This window comes from Malaclemys terrapin, chromosome 1, assembly GCF_027887155.1.
Source record: "Malaclemys terrapin pileata isolate rMalTer1 chromosome 1, rMalTer1.hap1, whole genome shotgun sequence".
NCBI classification, from domain to species: domain Eukaryota; kingdom Metazoa; phylum Chordata; order Testudines; family Emydidae; genus Malaclemys; species Malaclemys terrapin.
In genome coordinates this window covers 266,506,021-266,530,829 of record NC_071505.1, presented here as the reverse complement: position 1 = coordinate 266,530,829, position 24,809 = coordinate 266,506,021, and the positions used below count along the sequence as shown (strand labels likewise).

General features: G+C 40.7%; 1 protein-coding gene across 2 annotated transcripts in view; it reads left to right on the top strand.

The window, feature by feature from the left end:
* NALCN (sodium leak channel, non-selective) overlaps positions 1-24,809 on the top strand; it is a 380,117-nt gene that overhangs the window by 128,018 nt on the left and 227,290 nt on the right. For both annotated transcript variants that reach the window (XM_054012833.1, XM_054012825.1), the window contains exons 8-9: positions 22,213-22,355; positions 22,475-22,579. In XM_054012833.1, coding sequence (XP_053868808.1) covers positions 22,213-22,355; positions 22,475-22,579 — 248 coding nt within the window. The remainder of the gene's footprint in view (positions 1-22,212; positions 22,356-22,474; positions 22,580-24,809) is intronic.

The window sequence follows — 24,809 nt, the reverse complement described above, 5'->3', positions numbered from 1 at the left end:
TTCTCTATCTATATACTTAAAATCTATTTGTAGCTAATAAACTTGTCTTATCAAAACCAATGTGTGTTTGAATTTAAGTGTTTAGGAAACATCATTTGAGATAACAAGGTTTGTGCATATCCTTTTCTATTAATAAAATGATGGACTTTCTATAAGCTTAGGAGATTACTGGGCAGCACAAGACACACATTTCTGGGGACAAGTCTGGGACTGGGAATTTGCTGGTGTCTCTCTGCAATATAATTCAGGAGCGCCTGGCTAAGAGCACTCATATAACTCAGCTGGGAGTAATTTACATGCTAGAGGCTGTGTGTGAGCAGGCCAGGAGTGGTTGCTTTCACAGTGAAGCAGAGTAAACACCCCAGGTTGGAGAATTGAGGGGACACAGCTGTTCAGCAATGGAGATTGTACCCTGGGGAATATCACAGTAGCTAATTCTCTCACTCTCCTTTAAAACTCCCAGCCCTAGTCTATATTTAACATATTTTAGTTATATTTAGTTCCGTCTGTTACCTCAGCAGATTAAATTTAATTAATCTTTAATTAAATTTTAAGGTGGTCAAACCATTACGTTTGTGGAACTAACTTTTCAAATGCTTTGAGCCATTGTATTGGGCAGTGTTGGTCACAGCAATAGGGTATTAATGGTGCTTGCATATATACAGTTCATTTTCAAGGAAATACACAAATGGATAGCTGGTGCCAAAAGTTGCCTCAGGCAGGATTGAGGTGTGAGTGTGAAAGTTTGGCCACCTTGGAATTTTTCAATGAAGCATTTCTGGGGGCAAGTGGCTGTGGAGAAAAAATATTTTGTACCAGATAAGTATCTGTGCCTGGGGAGCAGCCTCCCCAGCTGCCGTGCAACACTTTTTTAGACCAGTCACATTGCTCTGAGTATCCAGAAGGAAACAGGATGCTGCTCTAGTGTGACGTTATTGACATAAACTGGGACCATATAGATCATTGTTGCAACCAAGGTCCTGTAGTGGCACCCAAATCTTGTATAAAGGGGGTCAAATGGGGTGTCTAAGACAAGGTTATGATTTACTGGTTATGATTATGCTATCTATATGTGTGTATCAGTTTTGTAGTTGAAGTTATGAATATTGGCTCTATACTGTCTGTATGGCAAACTTATGCTATGCTTCTGGGTGACATCCCAGACAAGCTGGGATTATCTCTGCCTAGCCTGCTTGATGACCCATTAAGGGCCATCAGCTATACAATGGACCCACTGAGAGAAGGCAAATATGCCTTCAGACTCAGCAAAGTATGCAGGAACTGGCCCATATGACTCCAGACTCCATTTTGCTGTAGTTTTCCACAGTAAGAACAAAGAGGTGTTCTTACACCTGGAAAAGACTATATAAGGCTGATGCCTCATCTCCATCTGGTCTTCAATCCTGCTTCATACCTCTGGAAGGACTTTGCTACAAGCTGAAGCTTTGAACAAAGGACTGAGGACCCATCCCAGCGGGGGATGTATTCCAGAGACTTGATTTGAACCTGCAGTTTATTCTATCAGTGCTACAAGCCTGAACCAAGAACTTTGCCATTGCTGGACGAAATTGATTCCATTTAACCAATTCTAACTCTCATCTCTATCTTTTTTCTTTTTTCAATAAACATTTAGATTTTAGATTCTAAGGGATTGGCAACAGCGTGATTTGTGGGTAAGATCTGATTTGTTTATTGACCTGGGTCTGGGGCTTGGTCCTTTGGGATCGGGAGAACCTTTTTTTCTTTTATTGGGGTATTGGTTTTCATAACCACTTGTCCCCATAACGAGTGGCACTGGTGGTGATACTGGGAAGCTGGAGTGTCTAAGGAAATTGCTTGTGAGACTTGTGGTTAGCCAGTGGGGTGAGACCAAAGTCCTCTTAGTCTGGCTGGTTTGGTTTGCCTTAGAGGTGGAAAAATCCCAGGCTTGGGCTGTAACTGCCCTGTTTAAGCAATTTGTCCTGAGTTGGCACTCTCAGTTGGGTCCCGCCAGAACTGCATCGTCACATCTAGGCTGCATCATCTCATTCAAATCCTCCTTAAAAACTCAGTACTGTTATGAAACCTACAAAAAGTGAACTAAAATTAAGTTTAAACAACACACACACATATATACACACACACACTACTTTTACTCAAGTAAGGGCCCAATCCAGTGCCTATTGAAATCAGTGGACAAACGCCAATTGACTTCAGTGGTTTTTAGATTTCTATGAATTAACTGAGTTACCCCATTTATTGGTGAAACCTTGTTCTTCACTTCCTGTCCGCTGTGGTTTATCCATCTTGGTCTTGTTGGGTTATGTTCAAATTCCAGACTATAAGTTCTTTGGGTCAGGGGCACTGTCTTGTTTTTTTTGGGGTGGGGTGGGGGTTGGTTTGGTTTGTGAGGCATCAAGTATGCTAGTAGGTACTATACAAATAGTACGTATAATAATCATAATAATATGCTGTGGTTTGATAGATTGTGGCTGGTTTGCAGAGTAGCTAATGGCTCCTCTGCTTGTTGTGGACAAAAGAATCCCCTTCTGTTTGACCACAATAGAGAAAAGTCCACAGGCTGGCACAGAACATACCCTCATAATTTCAGAAGGCCATTGGGTACTTTTCCAACCAGCAACCTATTAATGAGTTTTAAATGGTTGTGTTGCATGTAGTACTGTATGTAGTTATTATTGTAGTTCAGTACACAGGATCACTTTAGACTATTCCAGTGCTGTTACTTTCTCATGGCATTGTATGTGTACTTGTTCTACATACAGTGTAGGTGAGCTATAGAATGAAGGTGTGTGATAGTTGTGGAAATGAATCCTTAAGGTCTGTCTACATGGTGGGGTAAAGCACTCTATGGAGGTGTGATTTCTAAAGTGCACTAATGAGTTGCACATTAATTGGTCCATGTAGACCAGGGGTGGGCAAACTATAGCCTGTGTGCCAGATCTGGCCCATCAAGGCTTTGGATCCGGCCGGCAGAATTGCCAGCCCCGTGGCGCCATGGGCCCATGGGAAGTGGCCGGCATCGAGTCCCTGTGGTCCCTGGGAGAGGAGGGCGGGCAGAGGGCTCCGCGTGCTGCCCTTGCCTGCAGGCACCGCCCCCTGCAGCTCCCATTGGCCGGGAACCGTGGCCAATGGGAGCTTTGGCAGAGCCCTCTGCCCTCTACCTCCCCCAGGGGCCACAGGGCCGTGGTGCCGTCCACTTCCGGGAGCGGTGAGGGGCCAGGGCAGGCAGGCAGGGAGCCTTCCCTGGCCCCAGTGCACGCCGCTGCCATCCTGGAGCCTCTCCAAGTAAGCGGCGCCGGGCCGGAGCCCGCACCCGGAACCCCTCCTGCACCCCACATCCCAACGCCCTGCCCTGAGCCCCCTGCCACACCCCTCCCAACCCCCAACCTCCTGCCTTGAGCCCCTTATCGCACCCGGAACCCCTCCTGCACTCCAACCCCCTCCCACACTCTGCACTCCCTAGACCAGGTGGAAGATGGGACCCACATGAACTCGTTCAAATGAAGTGAGGGCTAGTACATTTCATTCCTGAAAGCTCATTTCATGAAAGAAGGAGAAAGGGTATCCCACTAAAGAAATTCAGTATCTCCTCCAGCCATGGTTACTATTCCACAATTCCTGGCACAGCTCTCCTGAGAGAAGGGGTCATGCAAGTCCTTTTTGGATGTGATTGGTACATTTGGACTTTGGGCCCTGTCTGTCTCTGAAGGGACTGTGTGTGGTCATCTTTCTTGTAACTAAAGAAGGAGCAGAAAGCTTCAGACAGGAATGTAATTTTTTCAAGTAGGTCATTTCCCTGTAATTGTTTGTTGTAATTGTTTTATCTCAGGTGATAAAACATTGTGATCTCAGTGTAGGGACTGCCTTTTTTTCTATTTGGAAAATACTTGGCTCATTAAGGGCACTACTATTAATAATAATAATCAGACATGCCACTTTTTAAATACACTATTCTGTTTTTTGCCTTAAGAAGGCAAGTCAAGTCATGTTCTGTTAGTTTTGCAACACAAATACTTTGAAAATTGCTTTTTGTTTTGGCAAGAAATAACATGCTTATCGATTATCTCTTGGTCGCATGTAGCCTCTGAAGGAAAGCAAATGAGCATGACAAGAAAACTTCGGGCAGCTTTATGTGTGATTGTTGTTTATGCGGGATTTTTTCCTCTGTCTTTAGGAGTCTTATTTATTTTTTAATTAAAATGTATAAAAGAACAATGTAGAAATGTTACTATTTACCACTTCAAATATTGTATTATTACTATTAATAGTAATTTGTATTATAGTAGCACCCAGGAGCCCCAGTAATGGACCAGGACCCCATTGTGCTAGGTGCTGTACAAACACAGAATATTGTATGCATATTAATTATAATTACTAAGGGTTCTACATAACCTTCACCCCCTCTGAGGCCATGTAGGACTTGTTCAGTGCTTGGGTCTGGATGTGAGGGGAAGAGCAGATGTAGCCCTCCAATACTTCCCTGATTCCCTAAGCTAGCGGGAAGGGAGTGTGAAAGAACTATGGCTTCACTTCCCAAGGCGCTGGCCAGCAGGATTGGCTGGTCGCCAAGGTGAAGTAAGTTGCATAATTTTCAGTGCTACCGAAAGCTCTTTCCCCTCCAGAAGCAAGGCAGGGAGAAGGCTGGAATTGCGACTCTTTGAAAGCTTCTTTTGAAGCAGCAAAGCTAAAGCACCATCCCTCTCAAGTCTGACATTTGTGGATTAATCCGTTCCTAACATAGATACATATTTTTACTACATACAAGAGATTTAAGTTATTTATATTTATTACCATTTATTTTTAAAGCTATTTTCCTCAGTCAGGGACATGGGTTTTTTTGTTTGGTTTGGTTGTGTGAGTATCCCCTGTAAGTCATGTGAAGTTATTTGGTCATCCCATCGGGATTCTTTTGGGGGTTTTTTCTTAACAAGTTTCTTTACAAGTTAAATTTACCTTTTGAGGTTCCTAGTTTTTAACATTACAGTACATTAGGTTTTATGTGGGAATTGTGAATTCTCCTTGATTAATTGAAATTTTCCATTGTAGGAAGACTCAAGCTTTGCAAACATATGGAGCCATCAGCCATAATATTTTAAAAAGCAGATTGTGAGCTATTTCATCAGTGCAGGATTGTACCATTAAAATTTGCTATACATGCTGGATTCATTATTGTCCTAACTGATCTAATTTTGCTTCACTTCCTGCTCCTCCAGTTCAGAAGCTGTTATTCAAACACTAGTACTATAGCTTTATTTTCTGTTGTTTCTGACCCATCTATCACTTTAGTTAGTATTAGGATTTCTTTCCCCAGAACCTGACAAATTTAACTTTCTGTTCATTTTCTACATGCCCTGCTCAAAGTAGCTCAAGAAATTATCAGGTTAATGCAGGCATATTTTTTCTTCTCTTGCACATTTCCATACTGATTATGTACAATGTCTGTCTGGGATTTGATCAGCCCTCTTCACTCATTCTGTCAAGGCAAACAGGGATTGCCACTTAAAGGTCTTGTTGACTGCACCTAAATCCCTAAGTTTATATTTGACACAGAGCTCATCAGCACCAGCTGCTAACCTATCAGTGTGGAAGCCTTAAAAGAAACCTAAACGTATGTATCTTCAATTTATAAAATAATGCAGTCATGCTTGTTTGATTCCTTTTTGAAAACTATTGATGCTGAGTCTGAAATGGATTTTGGTGCTAGAGCAAAAAAGATTCTACTTCAGTGTCATTCTTGCAAGCACTGAGATCACTTTTTTAAAACTTTCTGTGTTCATCCTCAATACCCAGTCCTCTAACAGAGTGGTTCTCAGCCAGGGGTACGCAGAGGTCTTCCAGGAGGTACGTCAACTCATCTAGATATTTGCCTAGTTTTACAACAAGCTACATAAAGGGCACTAACGAAGTCAGTACAAATTAAAATTTTATACAGACAATGACTTGTTTATACTGCTATATATACTATACATTGAAATATAAATACAATATTTCTATTCCAATTGATTTATTTTATAATTATATGGTAAAAATAGGAAAGTAAGCAATTTTTCAGTAGTGGTGTGGCTGTGACATATTTGTATTTTTATGTCTGATTTTGTAAGCATTTTATTTTTAAGTGAGGTTAAACTTGGGGGTATGCAAGACAAAATAGAATCCTGAAAGGGGTACACTATTCTGGAAAGGTTGAGAGCCACTGCTCTAACATGTAGCATTTTAAAACAGTTCCACCAGATATAATACAAATCAATGTGACTATAGTCAGTTCTGCTTTCCTCTCTATCTAGATCTTATCAAACTCTACCTTCATTTTGGATACATCTGTCTCTTCAATCTGGCAGACAATTTAATAAATAACTATTTTGACCATAGCCTGTGTGCTCTCACCCCCAACATCCTTTAAGTTGGAGGGCTTTCTTCCAGGGTGGAGAAATGCCCAGTATCGGGCGAACTTTGCTCCCATTGAAGTCTTGATAAAATTCCCATTAACATCATTGGGCCAGCACAGAGAATTTTTGAACATCCCTCCCCTAGTCAGTAATAAAATGTTAGAACTATTCCTAATTGCAGCCTGATACAACTGAGCTGTTTTGAGTCTCTGATATATCTGGATTCATCGTACTCCTTTTGTTTTAAAGATTTCTCACAATCAGAGGCTGATTCAGAAGCTGAGGAGTATCAGTTTCCTCTTGATCTGATTTATAGACTTTCTCCATTTCATCCTCCTTATGACTTCAGGCCATTTCTGGAGGAGTGAGGTAGACTTGATACTACCTTTGGAATAGATTTTACCCTCGGTACCCTGCAGCAGCTGGAATCTCCTGGAAGATTTCCAAGGGTGCATACCACCCTGGGAGCTATGTGGGCAAAAGAAGTTCGTGCAGCATATTCACTTTTCACCACCCATGGCTTTACCATCACCCTGCCCCTGCCCCTCTCCTTGCAGGCCCATATCAGCTACTAGAAAAGAGCAGTGACAGCGCTCCTCAGCAGGAATGGACGGCCATAGACTCAGCTTCTCTGTTTTCACCTCCTTTTACAACAAGAAAACCCGATGTTCACAAGGATGTTAACCACACTTTCAAAGCAGGTATTCAGGACAAATTATATGAGACTGAGCTGAGCCTCAGAAGTTGGCATCTGAATTTCAGCTACCCTGCTCCCTATAATTTAGGGGTGTTCCAATGTACAGCACATAGTACAGTGGGGCTCAACCCGGCTGCTGCAGGATCTCTGGACATGGGCACCAGTTCTAATTAACCTGTGAACCAGTTATTTCCATCCTGGAAAACAATGCCCATGGAGCAATCAATATCAGAGGTCTCCCTTTGATAAAACTTATTGCGGGCAGATATGCTCTGTAGCTTGTAGTAATCTGCTGCAGTTAGCAATGCCAAAATGTAACTTAGGTATATTACATGCAAAATCCTTCTTTCAAGCCACATGCCTTTAAAACAAAAATGGCATCTTTTCTTCTTCTGTAAAAAACTTTGAAGTAAAAGAATGTAAAATACAGTAAATATAAAAGAAATTAAAGTAGCTGTGATTCAAAACATGGAGCTGATACCTCAAAAAAAGGATTAGAATCATTCCAAGAAAGTTTAATGCTAACTGATAAAAAGATCTAATTTTTCCTGGATACAAATTCTGAGTCAGATTTGAAAGTGATAGATATGGAAAATTCCTTTTCTGGGTGTGCCAAAATATTTTCTGCACTGAATAAAGATCAAAAAAGATTTCTGCAAAAAGTAATAAGCTTCAGAACAAGGCTTAAAAAAAGAATTTTAGAACTTTGAATGTCCCTCCAAAAAATTATATCTGGCAACTGAGAGAGATTTTTGTGCCAAGGTTTTTGACTTTCCTCTGTGAAGAGGGTGCCAACTGTTAAGTCTATCTGTGGTACGCTATCCAAGATTGTTTTGATAACCTGTGAATCAGTGGTCACGAGAAACATCATTCTTAAGGCAATCAAGAATAAAAGAAATCTGATGTTACAAGGATAAAAGGTTGGTTTTCTTTCTCAGCTGAACCTCTTTATCTTCCGAAGGAGCAATAAAATTTCGGTGCCTATCTTATTGCCATGTAAGTCATTGTGAGTTTTGCCATTTGTTTCAATGGAGGAGGAGTGGGTTCTTTTTGCTTTATATATTCAGCTAGAATTTTTGAGTGCTCTAACCACAGGATTGAGAGGCAGAAAATCATCTAGTTATAATCCCAGCTCAGACACTGTCCATGTGCAGCATTAGGAAAGCGTTACAATCTGTGTTTGCTTCCCCATCTTTAAAATGGGGTTAATGATATTTACCTACCTCACAACACTTCCTAGTGTTTTAACGTGTTGGTTAAACCTGTAAAAGTATTTAAATTTGTTGGTTCAACTTCTGTCTGTCACATCACCAAAAGAAGTAGATCATTTTATTTTCTGCAACTTATCTCAGATGTCAGATAATATGGAACTCATTAAAATTTAAGCAGGACATTGAATGAGTCTGGTTTTAGTTTTCTTTTTACATTCAGTCATAAGGATCCTTTTTCTCTTTTAGGGAAAGAAACATTTATCTTATCGGCGAACCTAGACTTTAAAATATATTAAACTCTATGTATTTGTTTTTATTATCCAAATATGTGGAAGCTGTCATTAATGTGGTTTCTTTTTATAATGCCTTGGCTGTCTGAAGCTTCTTTGAAGGCTTGACTGTGTTTTGTCTTAAAGAGATTCCTTTTGTCAGATTTTGTTGCTGTCTTATTTCAGAATATTGAATATGCAGCAAGTCTTATTATTTGTGATTTTTCAAGTACAGTAACTGTCATTTTGCTGGGGGGCGAATGCTATTGGTAAGCCTTTACCTATCAAGGGTTAAAGTCTGGTCAGCAGTAGTGTATTCCTGTGGGTGTCTTCTATTTAGAATGCTTTGCATGGATTTTCAGAAGGGTTCAGTATCAGCATAACTCTGCTCCCATTGACCTCATCATTCTGAAAATTGACACATCCAAACCTGCTGGCCACTTATGAAAGTTTTGGCCTTAATGTCTGTCCACCAGTGTGGTTTCCAGGCACCATGGAAAGCTGAGTGCTGAAAGTCAGACAATCTCAGACCTAAAGGAAGAAGCTGATCTAATCATTAGGGCCAAATTACACCCTCAAATAGACATGTGCAACTCACAGTAACCTCAAGTGGAATTGTGTAGAACCAATGGCATCATCAGCAACATCAGCATTTGTTGTCAAGGCACCTTTAGCCAGTTGCCTCTTCTTGACTATGGGAAGTTATTTACTCAAGGGCTGGAACTGCATGCTTGAAATCTCCCTAAGGGTTTTATACTGTTGCCATTCATGATAGTAGCTGAGCAGTTTCCACGTAAGATCAATAACAGGAGCTAAGTCCCTAATGGATTTTATGGAGTCTTTGGCACTTTGATCTAGTCCAGGTAAAGCTCTGCTTGGGGGTAGGATTTTTCTTTTTGAGTTTTTAGATGTTGATAACTTCCGTTTTTAAAAACAAGTACTTATCAGAAGAAGGCTTAAAAAAGAAGGGATAGCTCAGTGGTTTGAGCATTAGCCTGCTAAACTGTGGGTTGTGAGTTCAATCCTTGAGGGGGCCACTTAGGGATCTGGGGCAAAATCAGTACTTGGTCCTGCTAGTGAAGGCAGGGGGCTGGACTTGATGACCTTTGAACATCCCTTCCAGTTCTAGGAGATGGGATATCTCCATTAATTTATGTATTTGGGATAGGTTAGCTGGTTGTGTTTTTTGTTTTGCTTTTGTAGAATGGGTTTTGCTCTGAATGGAAAAGTAGGAATATCCAGGCACTGAAACGCTCCCTGTGAGGTAGAATAAAACTTGATTGCGGTCACTTACAGTAACTTTCCTTATTGCTTCCCTAAGCAGTGATCTCCTTTCTGTTGAAAGCTCTCCTAACCTTGGTTTGGTTAGAATCAATTTTGGATTGAGCTTCTCTGCTTTGTTCCAAAGTTTACCCAATAAATGGGTAAAGACATCCAGTTGCCTTGAAGGGCTCAGTCTCCTCCCCACACTTTCACCCACCCCTTCATCCTTTTCTCCCACAGCTTTTCATTCTCCCACCCATTCTTCTGCTTACAAGAATGTTGATGCTATTTTGCCAGATGGTAGTCCCAATAAAGAGCTTCCCATTGGTCCAGTTTGCATCTATACCTCCTATTTTAACTTTCCCTGTGAACAAAACTTCAATTCAGTTGGTTTAGACATAGGTTTGTTTTTAGGATATAACTGTTAGTATGCTCTACATGGCCTCATCCTTCCATAGTCCTAGACATGGATTCCTTTCTTCCTTTTAAATAGCAGAGAAGTTTTTGATTAATTAAAGCAAATTAGCTGAGCCTATGATATCAATTAGGCTTGCCGTTTCATAAGTTCTTTTATGAGGGATGAGACTGCTATAACCAAGACAGCCTTGCAGAATATTTAATGTAGCAACTGAATGATTTTGATTGACAGATAACACCGCTCTACAGCCAAAATGCTTCTGAAATAAATGTAGTCAAACTTTACTAATTCTGGGTCACTGAGAACAAAAATGATGCTTAAAATTGTTGATTGGCTCTAGTTTTCAAGATATGCTATTGGGTCAGTATATACGACCCTTGACTTGGGAATGGCAGAGGATAAATGAGTTATAAAGGGAAGGGATCTCAATTTAAACCAGAAATGACTAAAATACATCTTTGACTGGATCTATGAATACATCTATGACTGGGTTTGGACAGTACTTGCTTTTTAGGCAAAACAATGAATGATGCAATCTGAAGCTGGTATTGCGTCATACATGATATGAATTGCATCATGTTGTTCCTAGAAGTCATGGATGATGCTATCATAACGAAGCTTACATCACTCTGCTGAACAAATTGCCCTATATCAGCTCTAGAAATCATACAGTGTCGTGCTCTCATTTGTCAGTGTTTGATTTTGCAAAGGGACACATTTCGGTTTAGCCAAAGTGAGCAGAGATGCCTCGTACTTATGTGAACAGTGCAGATAACTTCTGCTCTGTTTGCGGTGAAGTGACTTTTGCATCACAAAAGCGCAGTATAACCACTATGGTTAAGAAAGCCTATCACCTTTATTTTGGCTGCAAAATTGGAGATCAGGACAAGAGGTGGGCCCCACACATATGCTGCAACACTTGTGCAACAAATCTTCACCAGTGGTTGAACAGGAAAAGGAAATCTATGCCTTTTGCAGTGCCAATGATTTGGAGAGAGCCAACAGATCATACCAGCAATTGTTACTTCTGCATGGTGCCTCCAGTTGGGAAAGGTGTGTCAAAGAAGAAAAAGTGGACTGTGCATTATCCAAACATTCCATCAGCTATACGCCCAGTATCCCACGGAGAAGGACTGCCAGTTCCTGATGCACCAGAATCATTCTCACTTGAGTCAGACGAGGAAGAGGATGAAACTTCTGGTCCTGAACCATCAATGTCACAGGACCCACATTTTCTCCCATCCTCCTCCTCTGAACCACACCTCATAACACAAGGTGAACTGAATGACCTTGTCAGGGATTTGGAACTACCCAAGAGTAAGGCAGAGCTGTTGGGCTCCAGACTACAGCAGTGGAATCTCTTGGCAGGTGATGTTAGGGTTTCCATGTTCCGTGACCATCAAAAGGATCTTGTCCCATTCTTCTTCATGGGAGGTGATCTTGTAGCCTGCAACAACATCGATGGTGTGATGGCAGCCCTCAGCATCGTTCATGATCCAGATGAGTGGAGACTGTTCATTGATTCATCGAAGACGAGTCTTAAAGCTGTTTTACTGCATAATGGCAATGTTTTGCCATCAATTCCAGTTGGTCATGCAGTCCATATGAAGGAAACCTATGACAACATGAAACCACTTTTGAGGTGCATAAACTATGACCAACATCAGTGGCAGCTTTGTGGCGATTTGAAGGTTGTTGGTCTTTTGCTTGATCTGCAGACTGGATACACAAAGTTCCGCTGTTTTCTCTGCGACTGGGAAAATGGAGCCGATCAATGCTTGCAGACTATTGCTGGACAGTGACAAGAGATGCTCCATTTAATGAATACAAGAGACAAGCCAAGAAGCGCCGAGTAGACACTGAATAGAACTAAACTATGTACATAATAGTTTTTTGCCTTTTGTTTCATAATACATTTTATTTATATAACCCTTTTGCTGATTTTTTTAAAGTGTTACATAAACAGGACAGATGAAATATTATCATGTAAAGCAACCATAAACTCATGAAAAGACCTAGATTTACAATTTATGATTAAAACTCTACTATCTACACAATATACATAGACCTAAAATGTAAAAACATAAATATCTTAAACAGTAGCCAATCAGTTGTTTTAATTGTCATATTTGAATTCAGCATAATACATAATAAATAGCACATTTTATCTCTGAAGCAGACGACTTCTCAAAAATTGTAGACCAGTGTAATGAAAGACAACAGTGAATTACATATTTTTTTCCAAAGAATTTTTGCTCATTCAGCTTTCTGTCTGGCAAGGACATCCATCACTACACCTACTGATTTTCAGTTCCAGGCATTCTCAGTATTTTAGTATATTGCCGATTAAAGATCCAAAATATATAATGTTCCTGGACTCAACATATCTCATGTTTGCTTGCCTAAGATAACAAGCTGCTGACTTCTGTTACTCATTTCAAACACAGGAGTTTATGTGAATTTCTGTGTGTTTGATTTCTGTGCTGTCACTTTTATAATACACTTTTAAAGGCATTTACTTATATAAAGTATTTTAATATTTATACAGTAAAAAGTCATTCTTTAACAAGGTAGTTAGTGCATTCTCTGAGGAATAAATTAATTTGAATTATAGTGCCTCACTTCTGCTTAATAGGTTTTATGTTATGCCATTTTGTCATAACATTTAATATAACTCATGTACTGTACTTTAAGACTGATACCGTAAATCAGACTTTCATGTGAAAGAGCCCATCTTCACAACATTTGTTGTTTTAAAGCTGAGGCCTAGAGCTTCTCTCCTTGGATCTAAGAAGTGAATATTTTAACAATTAGGATCCCTGATAAGGAATATGTATCTATATGCAACTTTAGTTTGCCTGAGCCAGATTGTACCTGTCAGAAGATGCTATCCCACATTAGCAACATGGAAGGTGAGTTACTCTGGGAGCTTTCCACTTGCAGCCCTTGATTGCTGTGGTTTGTTCTGTGATACTTCCATCAGCAGGTATCAGTGTAGTAAATATGGGTATGTCTGTGCATCTTCTGACATCTGCACCTTTGTGCTAACTGTGGAACTCCAGTTATTTTTCCTGAGAGAGCGAATTTGTTTGCACCTGAGAGTCTTCATCCTGACAAGATCTGAAATGCTTGCCCAGATGTAGGATAATTGAGGCAAACAAACTTCATATTAGTCCAACTGTGCTTTTTCATAAATGTTTTGTCTAAGTAATTATGGTGCTCCACAGGTGCAGATCTCTGCTTGGATCAGTAAACAACCAGAGAAGGTACATTTCCAATGTTACTGCTGAAATAAGTTCCCATTTATGCTGAGTTTCAGATCTACCCTGCAGATCTGACAGGAGGATTTTCCCCTAAGGACTTAACATCTGAAAGTGTCTTGACAGCTGAAGCTGCTAGGTCTAGTGTGTAATGCTTAATTAAATCCAAAGATCACCAAGTAACTGTATGACAGATTTGTTCAATAGGTGTACATGCTTTTTCTGCCCCAAAAGAACACCATAGCCTTTATGAAACAGGCATTAACATAAGGAGGTTGGGGAATTCTTTGAACTTGTAAGTTTTTTTTCAAATATAAGATCTCACCCATTTTGCTGTAGTAAAATATGAAACTTGCTGGCTTTTGTTAGATTTCCTTCAGGAAATAAAGTGTTTGAAATACCAAAGGAACTAATAATATATAGTGTAAAAATCATTCTAAAGGCCTGTTGTCTCTGTGGCAGATGTGAACCTGCTATGGAATAATCTAAGAATACTGATATATAACCATTTTGCAAATACTGTGTGTGACCTCGTCAGTGTGGTAAAGTCACTGTATAGTTATATTGGGTTATTACACTTTCCTGTATTAACATATTTGTCAAGCAGAAAATCAAACCAGCTCTAGATAAGCAACCTCCCAACCAACACTTTGTGGGGGAGGGGCAGTTACAGTTCTAGATAAGCAAGGAAAACTTGGGGGAGAATTACGGGACAATGGCCTACTTCCAGGCTCCATCCCAAAGGTACATACCTGTTTGGCCAGGGCTGGAAGACATAGAGATCAAAGGAACACTGGCTAAAAGGACTCCCTGGAGAGAGAGAGAGAGAGAGAGAGGGAGAGGAGTTGAGTGTTCCTGATGAGAGAGTCTGACATGGATGACAGACAGGGAAAAAGCCTCAGGGAAAAATAGGCAAGCATATAGACTGTTTATTGTTTTAAGATCTGTTTTCTCAGAAATTCTTTGGTTCTAAATAAAATAATGCTTTGCTTTAAGAAGGTTGTCTGGTTACTGGGTACCACTTGTGATTTGTCCTACAGGTGCTGAACCTAAGTCAGGCCCTTTGAGGTAATCACAGTAAGTACCAGGGGACTGCAGCCTAAGGCCTGGTCTAAGAGTGGGAGAATTGTGTGATTCCACCCCGAGAGAGGTGACGGTGCATGGCCTGAGACCTGAGGGCATGTGCTCAAAGAGACCAGGAGGAGTCAGAGGTGCGATTAGCCTGGTCACTGTGACAATCTCTTGCTCCAGTTTTTGGACAGAGTAGAAGCCAATAAACTTGTGGAAAGTTGAAGGCAACAATGGAGGCCACTCATTGTTCTTGGGTAATATGATCATTGAGAGCAGTAGCTATTTGTCACTAATATTATCCTTGAATGCTTCAATTTAAGATTGTAATACGTTTTTCACCCCTTTTTTTTTTACTGAGTTTTGCTTGGGGGGGAGGGGTTGTAATGCAATACACATCAACAGAAAGATACTCTACTCTTTTATTTTATACATAGTGGCAGTTGCTACAAGCTCACTAAGTTATGTGCATAAGTCTTTTTCTTTTCCAAGGTATTTTTGCTACAGCCCATGTGATCTGTGCAAGGCCGGCTCTGGCTTTTTTGCCCCCCCAGGCAAAAAAGCCTCCCACCGACCCCCTCCCCCCACTGCCTCCCGTCGGGGAGCGCAGCAGGGGAGGGCGCCGAGCCCGGCCCCGGCACCGCTCTCCCTAGCTGGCCAGAGCGCCAGGGGAGGGCAGCGAGCCCGCCGCGGCCCCAACCGGCCGGAGCGCTGGGAGGAGGGCAAAGAGCCTGGCCATGGCCCCGCTCTCCCCGGCCGGTCGGAGCGCCGGGGGGAGGGCGGCGAGCCTACCGCGGCTCCGCTCTCCCCAGAGTGCCGGGGGGAGGGCGGCAAGTCCGGCCAGAGCGCCAGGGGAGGGCGGCGAGCCCGGCCGCGGCCCCACTCTCCCCAGGTGAGCGCCGCCCCCCTCCAGGTGCCACCCCAAGCACATGCTTGGAGAGCTGGTGCCTGCAGCCAGCCCTGGATCTGTGTGGTGTTTGTAGAAATTAAATCCTTGTATTTTAAATTCCTTGCAATTCTGTGCAAAAGTACCAGATGGTGGCATGTAAGGTGTGAACAATTTATCAGTTCAGCAATTCCTTGTTTTTCTTGAAATGCCAGTAGGCTTTTCAAAGTTGCCACCCAAAAGGCCAACACAATGGGTGCATGACAAGTTATTAGCACTAGAGCCATGTGAATACAAAAAAGGAAGAGTAATGAATATTTATGCAAATAAAACCTACTGATTTACTTTGCTGGTATTCCCAGTACCTTTTATTTGTGAACGTTAAAGGTGAGGGGGGGGGTTTATTTGCAAGAATGTTCATTACAAGCAAAAGTGTCACAAAAGCTAATGTGAATAAATATCCATGAATATTCACACCAGAGTGCCCTTGTGGCCAGTGTGAAAAGCTTGTGCAGCTATTCACACAACACATTCATTTATAATCCAAAAGGGAGTCTTCTTTGTTTATAAAGTTAAGCCATCAAACCAGGGAGCAGAAACAATTGCTACATGATTTAAGAAACCAGTCATGTGGCGACATAGTGAATAGCAAACGTTCACAGTGACCATTGCGCAGGCAGTCTAGAGGCCAAAATTCATTCCGCTCATTAAACAACTGCAAATAGTGAACAAATTTATAAAAATCATGACATGTTTGTGGGTGACTTGTGAACAATAAGTTTAAATTTATCAAATTATTTACTGCAAATCATCTAAGTAGCAATTTCCCTTCTACTTTTCATCATTAGCCCTGTAGCACAATGTGGAGAGATTGTCAACGCCTATATCTGCAGCCCTTCCCTGGACCCTAGGATGCATACTCCCTTAACAGGGTCCTTTCCAAAGCAATCGTAATACTTTATTTATCCTTTCATAGGTGACCAGATTTGCAAAATGAAAAACCCAGGACATGCAGACACTATATGTTTCAGGTCACTACATTTCCACAGGATTTGAAATGAGATGTAGTTTTCAGAATAGGACTCTATTGTCGCATGAAAGCCCCAAATGGAGAAAACAGCAGTGTTCTCCAGCACACTTCACTGAGTTAATTCCCTATTCTAGTACCTCTACTGCCAATTCTCCCCTAACAGTTATACAGTAGTTGGGGTTTGGAAAGGATGACAGGGCAGTCACCCTTCTCCTCTTTCCCTCAGCGTCCCATTAGCTAGCTGATTGAGGGGGTTTTGAAGAGTAAAAGTTGGATTTGCTTGTTTCAGAGGCAAAGAAACATTGACTCATCCATTCATTCAGGGGGGTTGATCTTCTTGCAGTTTCAACCACATCTAAAGATTTGCTCCCCAGAAACTTATCCAGCTTTGCCCTTACATTCTTGGGCAGTCCATATTTCCTTCTGGTTCCAACATAGCTCACTACAAGATATCAGAAGAACCCGTGACCGACTCAGAGTCTGTACATAGACTTTACTACCAAAAGATAATAAAGAAATTAAAAATAGACTCTTCAGTAAGAATATCCCTGCTTTGTGGGAGTAGTCATCATCATGGCTTTCTCAGTGTACAGGAATAAAAATGGCACATTGTTGATAAGATTAAATTATTTCTGTATGGATGTAACCTTTCCCAAAGCCTTCATAAGGTGTATAGGGAGAGAATACAATAAGTAGTTCAATAAAATGAGGATGAAGAAAACCAGTGTAGTGGTGTCCATCCTGGAAATTAAAATCATCCCCTATAGTAAAATTGTTTGAGATTAGAATTAGAGAAAATCCCTATTAGCTCACTCTCTGGTGTTATAGGTGTGCACAAGGTGCATGATCGCCACCTGGTGGCTACTACTAAATTAAACTAGTGATATACAAACTGGAAAATGAGTACCAGTATTTTACAGGCAGCAATACACAGTTTGTTGTGTTTTTAATGGCAGCCAATGTCTGTTTTGTCCCTAAAACTAATATATCCTGGGGTTTTTCACCACATAATGGGATGGAATTTTCTTCCATTACAATAAAAGAGAATTTCTCACAACCCTGGTCATTAATTGAGTGATCTCTATGTCCAGATCCAAAAAACGCCAGCCTCCAAAATCAGATACATGCATAAAAAAAGTCTAATTTTTCAAGGACTTGTTGACATCTGTTAGGCATTTGAATGCCAGAGGCCAGGGGTTCTCAAACTTCATTGCACCGCGACTCCCTTTTGACAACAAAAATTACTACATGACCCCAGAAGCGGGGACCTAAGCTTGAGCCTATGCAAGTCCCACCACCCCAGGCGGGCGAGAGGGTCAAAGCTGAAGCTCAAGGGCTTCAGACCCAGGCAGGGGGCCTGTAAGCTGAGGCTTGCCACCCAGGGCTGAAACCCTCGGGCTTTGGCTTTGGCCCAGGCAGTGGGGCTCGGGCTTTGGCTTTGGCCCTGGCATCTAACACCAGCCCTGGCGACCCCATTAAAACAGGGTCGCGACCCACTCTGGGGTCCCGACCCACAGTTTGAGAACCGCTGCCATAGGCTGTTCACTTAAATTGTAACTTGCTCTTAATGGCAATCCCACAAATTATAGTATTATTTACCTGCAGCTGAGTGGCAATCAAAGGTGTGAAATTCTTTTCCATCTTTGAAAACCTCAAAGAAAATAAAAAAGGATTTTGTTCTAATCATATCCTTACAACCAAATGTGCATAAATCAGTATAAAGGGGAGAGAAATAGTTGAAACTTGCTTTTGGAAAATAAGATTTATCCATATAAATGAATGATCTTTACAAGCCATGAACACTAAAACTTAGTTCCAATGTATACTGTTTGGGTTCCCTAATCTAGAAGGGGACAGATAATGAAGGACAGGATGCGTCACAATGAGCATGCTACATCAATTCACAAATGAGCAAAGCTGGGAGTATTGGGCTTGTTACTCTAGAAGAGAAATATATGAAAGGGAAGGAACCTTGAGAAACTCCTTCTGTAAGGGAACTGCTCTTCACATTGATGGGCTGGCAAGTGAAAGGTCATCCAACAGGTTATGGTCAGAGGCTTTAAAGTGAATTTTCCTTCTCATCAGGCTCACAGCCAGCCCTGGAGGACAAGGAAAGCCTCTCTAGAAAAAGAGTAGCTGTACACCAAGATGGTCAGCATAAACCTGAATCTATACGCATCTGACTAAATTATCTTAATATCTTAACTTTTGTCTTTTTTGTTTTTAATATTCTATGATACCAGCTATAAATCAGGCAGTATAATTACAGAAATTAAAAATAAAAAACACCCCCTGGGTTATGTATTCTGTCTACCTGTCAGTGCAGGATCGATAGTCTTGTGATTAGGGTTCTGTTTCTAACTATGCTGCAGATATTTTGTGTAACCTTACGCAAGTCACTTCACCCCTCCTCCTCAGTTTCCCCATTTGTAAAATGGTAGGAGTAACTCCTTCCCTCTTTCACAGCATGAAGGGTGTATCCATTCACACAAGGACCTTGATGTAGCAGGGTGTGATACCACAGACCCCACTAGAGACCAGAAGAGGCACAGAGAGGTGGACCATCATATATACATTATGAAATATAAATATCTATTGAAAAGATCCTACTGCCCTGCAGTATATAGGGGAATGGGGCCTTAGTCCTCGCTCCTCAACTCTGTGCCTATTTCAGGGGTCAGCAACCTTTCAGAAGTGGTGTGCTGAGTCTTCATTTATTCACTCTAATTTAAGGTTTCGCGTGCCAGTAATACATTTTAACGTTTTTAGAAGGTCTCTTTCCTTAAGTCTATAATATATAACTAAACTATTGTTGTATGTAAAGTAAATAAGGTTTATAAAATGTTTAAGAAGCTTCATTTAAAATTAAGGACCCGGGTAGTGTGAGTGCCACTGAAAATCAACTCACGTGCCGCGTTTGGCATACGTGCCATAGGTTTCCTACCCCTGGCCTATCTTAACATCTCGCTTCTTAACAGTTCTTCATGTGTTCAGCAAATAGATTTGGTCTTTTTGTCCCCCCCCCCCATAACAGTGTTCTTCATTCTATACTTATCTGCACATTGGGAAACAGTCATATGTCCTTTCTCCCCAGCTCTGCAGGAAAACCAATGGAATTTTTACCTTTTATTACGATCATTTATCTTATGGGAAGAAAACATATTAAAGCAAATACTTCTTCCATCCCCCCTGAGGCTAATGTTTCCTACTAGTGAATCTGAAAGACACAGCTGTACCGAAGGAGACATATTCCCTTTTATCATTTCATTGCTGTGTACGTGTCAACTGCTCTTGGGCAGTCTCTCTAGAGGTCCCAGCTTCTAACTCAACTGCCTCAATCCATCTCAAATTAGCCCAGCCCATCAATTTAACATAATATGAGTCAATCAGCGCTTAAACTCAAAGGATTACAGTCTTCCTTTGTCTCCCTGTCAGTTTCTTAGAGGCAGCCTGGCATGGGTCTGTTGCCCCTCTGTTATCCCAGGCATTTCTGTCTCCCCTTCTCTCTGTGTTCTCCTTCCGTTATAGGTGAGATTGTTTTCCTTATTGGTCCCAGCTTTGGGTGCATGCTCTCTGATTGGCAGTTCTGGCAACTGTGCTGGTCTTAATAGGTAAGAAAAGTTCACAATCTGAATTACTGCAGGTAAATAGCAAACTGGATTAAAAAGTCAGGCTTGAACAATTTTTAAGAACTTTGGATAGAAGGTTGGCATTCCTGGAAGTGTGCTAGTGAACACGTGCCCAGAATTAATATTTATCATTCTGATCTTCTGATTTCACAATCTGACTGCATTTGATTTTTAGACATTAGCAAAAATTCTCTCAGTTAAATGATTTTGTAAATGAATATTTTATATAAATGATCTTAAAATTCAGTGAAAGCTTCTGCATCGACTCCCTGCCTTTTGCACCACCTGGCTGTTTGTTGGGGAGAACCAAGCGTAACTATGTGCTGATCAAGTATAATGATAATAGCAGCACCAGCTCAGTGTTTCCTAATAGAATATTTTCTTAGAAATTTATTGTGATCGGATCTGAATCAGGAGAAAACTAAATATGTAACTGGCAAAAAAACAACAACAACATATCCTCTATAATAAAAATGTGGATCCCTATCCCACAATGAGTTTATTATGAATGGGCCCCTCATAGCCTTAAATGGGGCTCTGTGTAAGGGCAGGAGTCTGCCTGAATGAGGCTCATTGCAAGCTCATTATTATTATTTGTATTGCAATAGCACTTAAGGTCTCCAGTGATGGACCAGGGCCCCACTGTGCTATAACAAAAATATAGTCCTTGCCCCATGTAGCTTGCAGTGTAAGTACAAGACAAAGGACAACAGCTGTATACCAGGGAATCCACAAGATAATAATGATACAAAACTGGTCAGTATGAAAGGCAATGGCCATAGTTTTGATTTCAGATAACCAGCTTTCTGATTGATCAGTTATCAGAAGGATAAATACAAACCAATATAATGAAATACATTTAAAAAAATAACCCAAGGCCTTGATCCTGTAGTCCCTTCTCATGCAGAAGGAAGGGTTGCAGGATTTTGTCCCAATATAAGAAAAATATTTGGAGCTATGTTTTATAACAACATAAATTGGGCATTTGGTACCAAATTCAGCAAGCATCTTAAGCAGATACATAAATAGAACTACTTTTTTTCATTTTTAAAATTATGCACATGCTTATATTGCTTATTGTGAAGGGAGTGATCTGGTTGACTAGCAATGGCTCTAGTCATTCAAGTATCTGACATAATTGCATATTTAAGAACTCACTGGCCAATTTACTTCCTTAACATCTAGCTTTTAAACTGCTTTTTCTTTCTTTCTTTCTTTCTTTCTTTCTTTCTTTCTTTCTTTCTTTTTCTCCACCCATGAAATCTCCATTCCATAGAAATGGAATCAGAAAGGCTGCCAGTAGCTACAGAAGAGCGTGAGTGCTCTCCTCTTCAGATTTCAACATTTGGTTGTTGATGACAAGCACAAGAGTCAGTTTGCAAAAACTGGCTGCACACTTACGGATGCACTTGACTCCTAAAGTTTGTAGTTCCTTAAAATTGGAAAAAAATAATAACTTTTAGCAATACATTTTTAAATCACATAAAAACTTACGACTTTCCAATCCACCCCCTATTCTCCAAAGACTGAATAACTTTAATTTTAAAATGCTTTTGAAAAGCATTTCCTAAAAGCAATAAGACAATTAAATTAGTGTGGCTGTAATAGATATGTGTACTTGTGCAGTGTTCAAATGCATTTGGGTAAATACTTGAGTATGATTACCTGTACCAGTTTAACCACATACCTTGTTGTATATTGTTGATTACCTAATTTATATTTGCTTTATTAATGCAAATAAATTCAAACACATTTCTCCTGCTGGTCTAACAATCCTGATAGTTTAATTCAAATTTTCTCACAGATAATACTGAGATTACTCACAGTGGGTCGAGTTCTGCCTTTGGAATCATTTGCACATTTCCCATTAAAGTGATCCACAGTGTGTATGTATCCAGGAGGTGGATGTGGAACACTAATGTAAAAACAATTTAGAACAATCATAAGAAGAAACAACATGCAAGTGTGCATGAAGAGCAACATCTTTGGGGGGACTTTTACCATTTACAGAAAAGAAAATGGATGAAAGATGATTGCTTGCAGATCTTGAAAATGTTTATTTTTTATTTAAAATATTTTCATTTTTCATCAACAGGCACAAGCATATTTACCGTTTATGAAGCTGCTTCTCAAGAAGGCTGGGTGTTCCTTATGTATAGAGCAATTGACAGTTTTCCCCGATGGCGTTCATACTTCTATTTCATCACCTTAATTTTCTTTCTTGCCTGGCTTGTTAAGGTACTGAACAATTTGTTCTTTTAAACCTACCTGGAATATAAATCATGTTCAACTGAATTTCTGCTCTTTTCCACCTGCTGAGCTTCCTGGTAAGCCTTTGCTTTTAATTTTTCTTGTAGAACGTGTTCATCGCTGTCATCATTGAAACATTTGCTGAAATAAGAGTGCAATTCCAGCAGATGTGGGGGTCCAGAAGCAGTACTACTTCAACAGCTACTACCCAGGTAGAGTTCTGATGTTATAGCTCTGAATACTGATATATTGTTTGCGTACCTCTGTTTATAATTTATTGCAGAGTAGTAAACCAGAAATCCCTGTTAGTTATTGCCCATCTCAGTACATTCTGTATTCTAGAGTGTATCATTCAAATTGGGTATCTTAAAAAATATAATATAAAAATATAGTAGAGAATAATCATGCCATCGTTAGTGGGCATATCTTGCTATATACTGTACACACTGCCCATTTGTCCATCATAATTAGAGATAGAATGATTCCTTTTTATTTTTTGTTTCCATATAATATTAGGGTTTTGGAATTTGGGCTCTTCCCGCCGTAGCCCCAGAGCTGGAGGAGTTCTGTGCCCCACACTGATTATAAGGTGTATGTGTGTGTGTACCCGTGCTTGCCCCCCCATGTGCACACCCTGTCCAGACTATAAATGTCTGCTGCATCATCACAGTGGCTATTTTAAGTACAGTAACTCCTCACTTTAAGTCGTCCCGGTTAACGTTGTTTCATTGTTACATTGCTGATCAATGAGGGAACATGCTCATTTGAAGTTCTGCAATGCTCCACTCTTACATTGTTTGGCTGCCTGCTTTCTCCACAGCTGGCTGCCTCCTTACACTCCTCCTCCCAACAGTGCCTCCCGCTCACCAGCAGACCCCGCGGATCAGCGCCTGCGGCAATCAGCTGACTTGTGGTGTTTCGGGGAGAGGAGCGAGGACTGGGTGCGCAGGCTCCCCCTCCCTCCCCTGCCTCCTGCTGGCAGCAATCGGCTGGCTTGCGGCGTTTAGAAGGGAGGGGAGGAGCAAGGATGCAGCGTGGGAAGTAAAGGGCGAGGGCGGGGGGGAAGAGGCAGGTCAAGGATGGGTGTAAATCTCTTCCAAAATTATTTTGTTTAATATTTTCTATTATAACTCTGGAAATTCTTGTTATCCATATGAATGCCCAGTCCTTTAGTGAGTCCTGCTCGTTTCTTGGCCTCCATGATATCTTGTGGCATTGAGTTCTGCAGTCTAAGTGCAACTTGTGTCAGAACATTTTTCTTTTTATCAGTTTAAAATTTGCTCCTTCACATTACTCCTAGCAGGACATACTTTTTCACACAATCCACACTTTGCCTATGAAATTCATTAGTATAAGGTTATTGTTGAGACCACAATCTTAGCTGAAACCTGGCCTAGTCCAAATGTAATTCTGGGTGAAGATGATTCCACCAAACATAGCACATCAGTGTACAAATCAGATCTGGGTTTAGTATCTGTCACGTCCCTAGTTAAAATGCCACAGCCTCTGTGAATTAACTAGGGTCTATGACAGAAAAGTCTCTATGGGGAAACTCTAGAAGCAGCCACATTTGGGGAACATAGAAACACTAAGGATAATGTCATCAGACGAGAAGAACATGATCACATTAGGTATGAACACCATCATATCATAGAATAAAAATAATTTGTGGACTGTAGACAGGTTAATGGCTATCTTGTTCCAAAAAGTGATGTGACCTGAAACACTGACATAATGGGAATCTAGTTTAACAGACTATAAAAAAAAATTATTCTACTGTTTCTGTATTAGTCGGAATTGTCTAAAGGAACCTTTCCAATACAAAGTGCCATATAAAAATGTACCATATTTCTTGTTTTGGCATGAAGTGACTTTGACAAAATTTTCTTCTGTACTTTTGCTGTATGATTTACTTCATTTGTCCACTTGACAAATCAGTTAACTTGTGCAGAATATTAGTCTACTACTGATCAAAGAAAATTGACCCTCAGGTATTTATGGGCTGCTGAAGTAAGTGGTATAAAGGGAGTTCTCTCAGATGATGAGTAAAAAATTAGTGTACCTCATTGTCTACACAGGAACACATGCACATTTTCTGTTAATGGCTTTCAGGACACGTTTCCTATGCCAATCAACCTACATCTTTTTATGACCTATTGTTAAAAGCCATTTTATATAGATGTTCTGTTTTCTAAAGGCTGGGGGGAAATCCTGGCCCACTGAAGTCAATGAGAGTTTTACCAGTGATTTCAGTGAAGCCAGGATTTCACTCCACATTTTTAATTATACCACTGAATCGTCAGAGTAACTACACTGAACTGTTATGGAGTTACTGTGGACATGCAGTGTAACAAAGATCAGAATCTGACCCTTGGTGTAAAGTACTTTTGTCGGTAAAAGGGCATGCTGTGATTTATTACTGTTCCCTTGGTGTAAATCCCA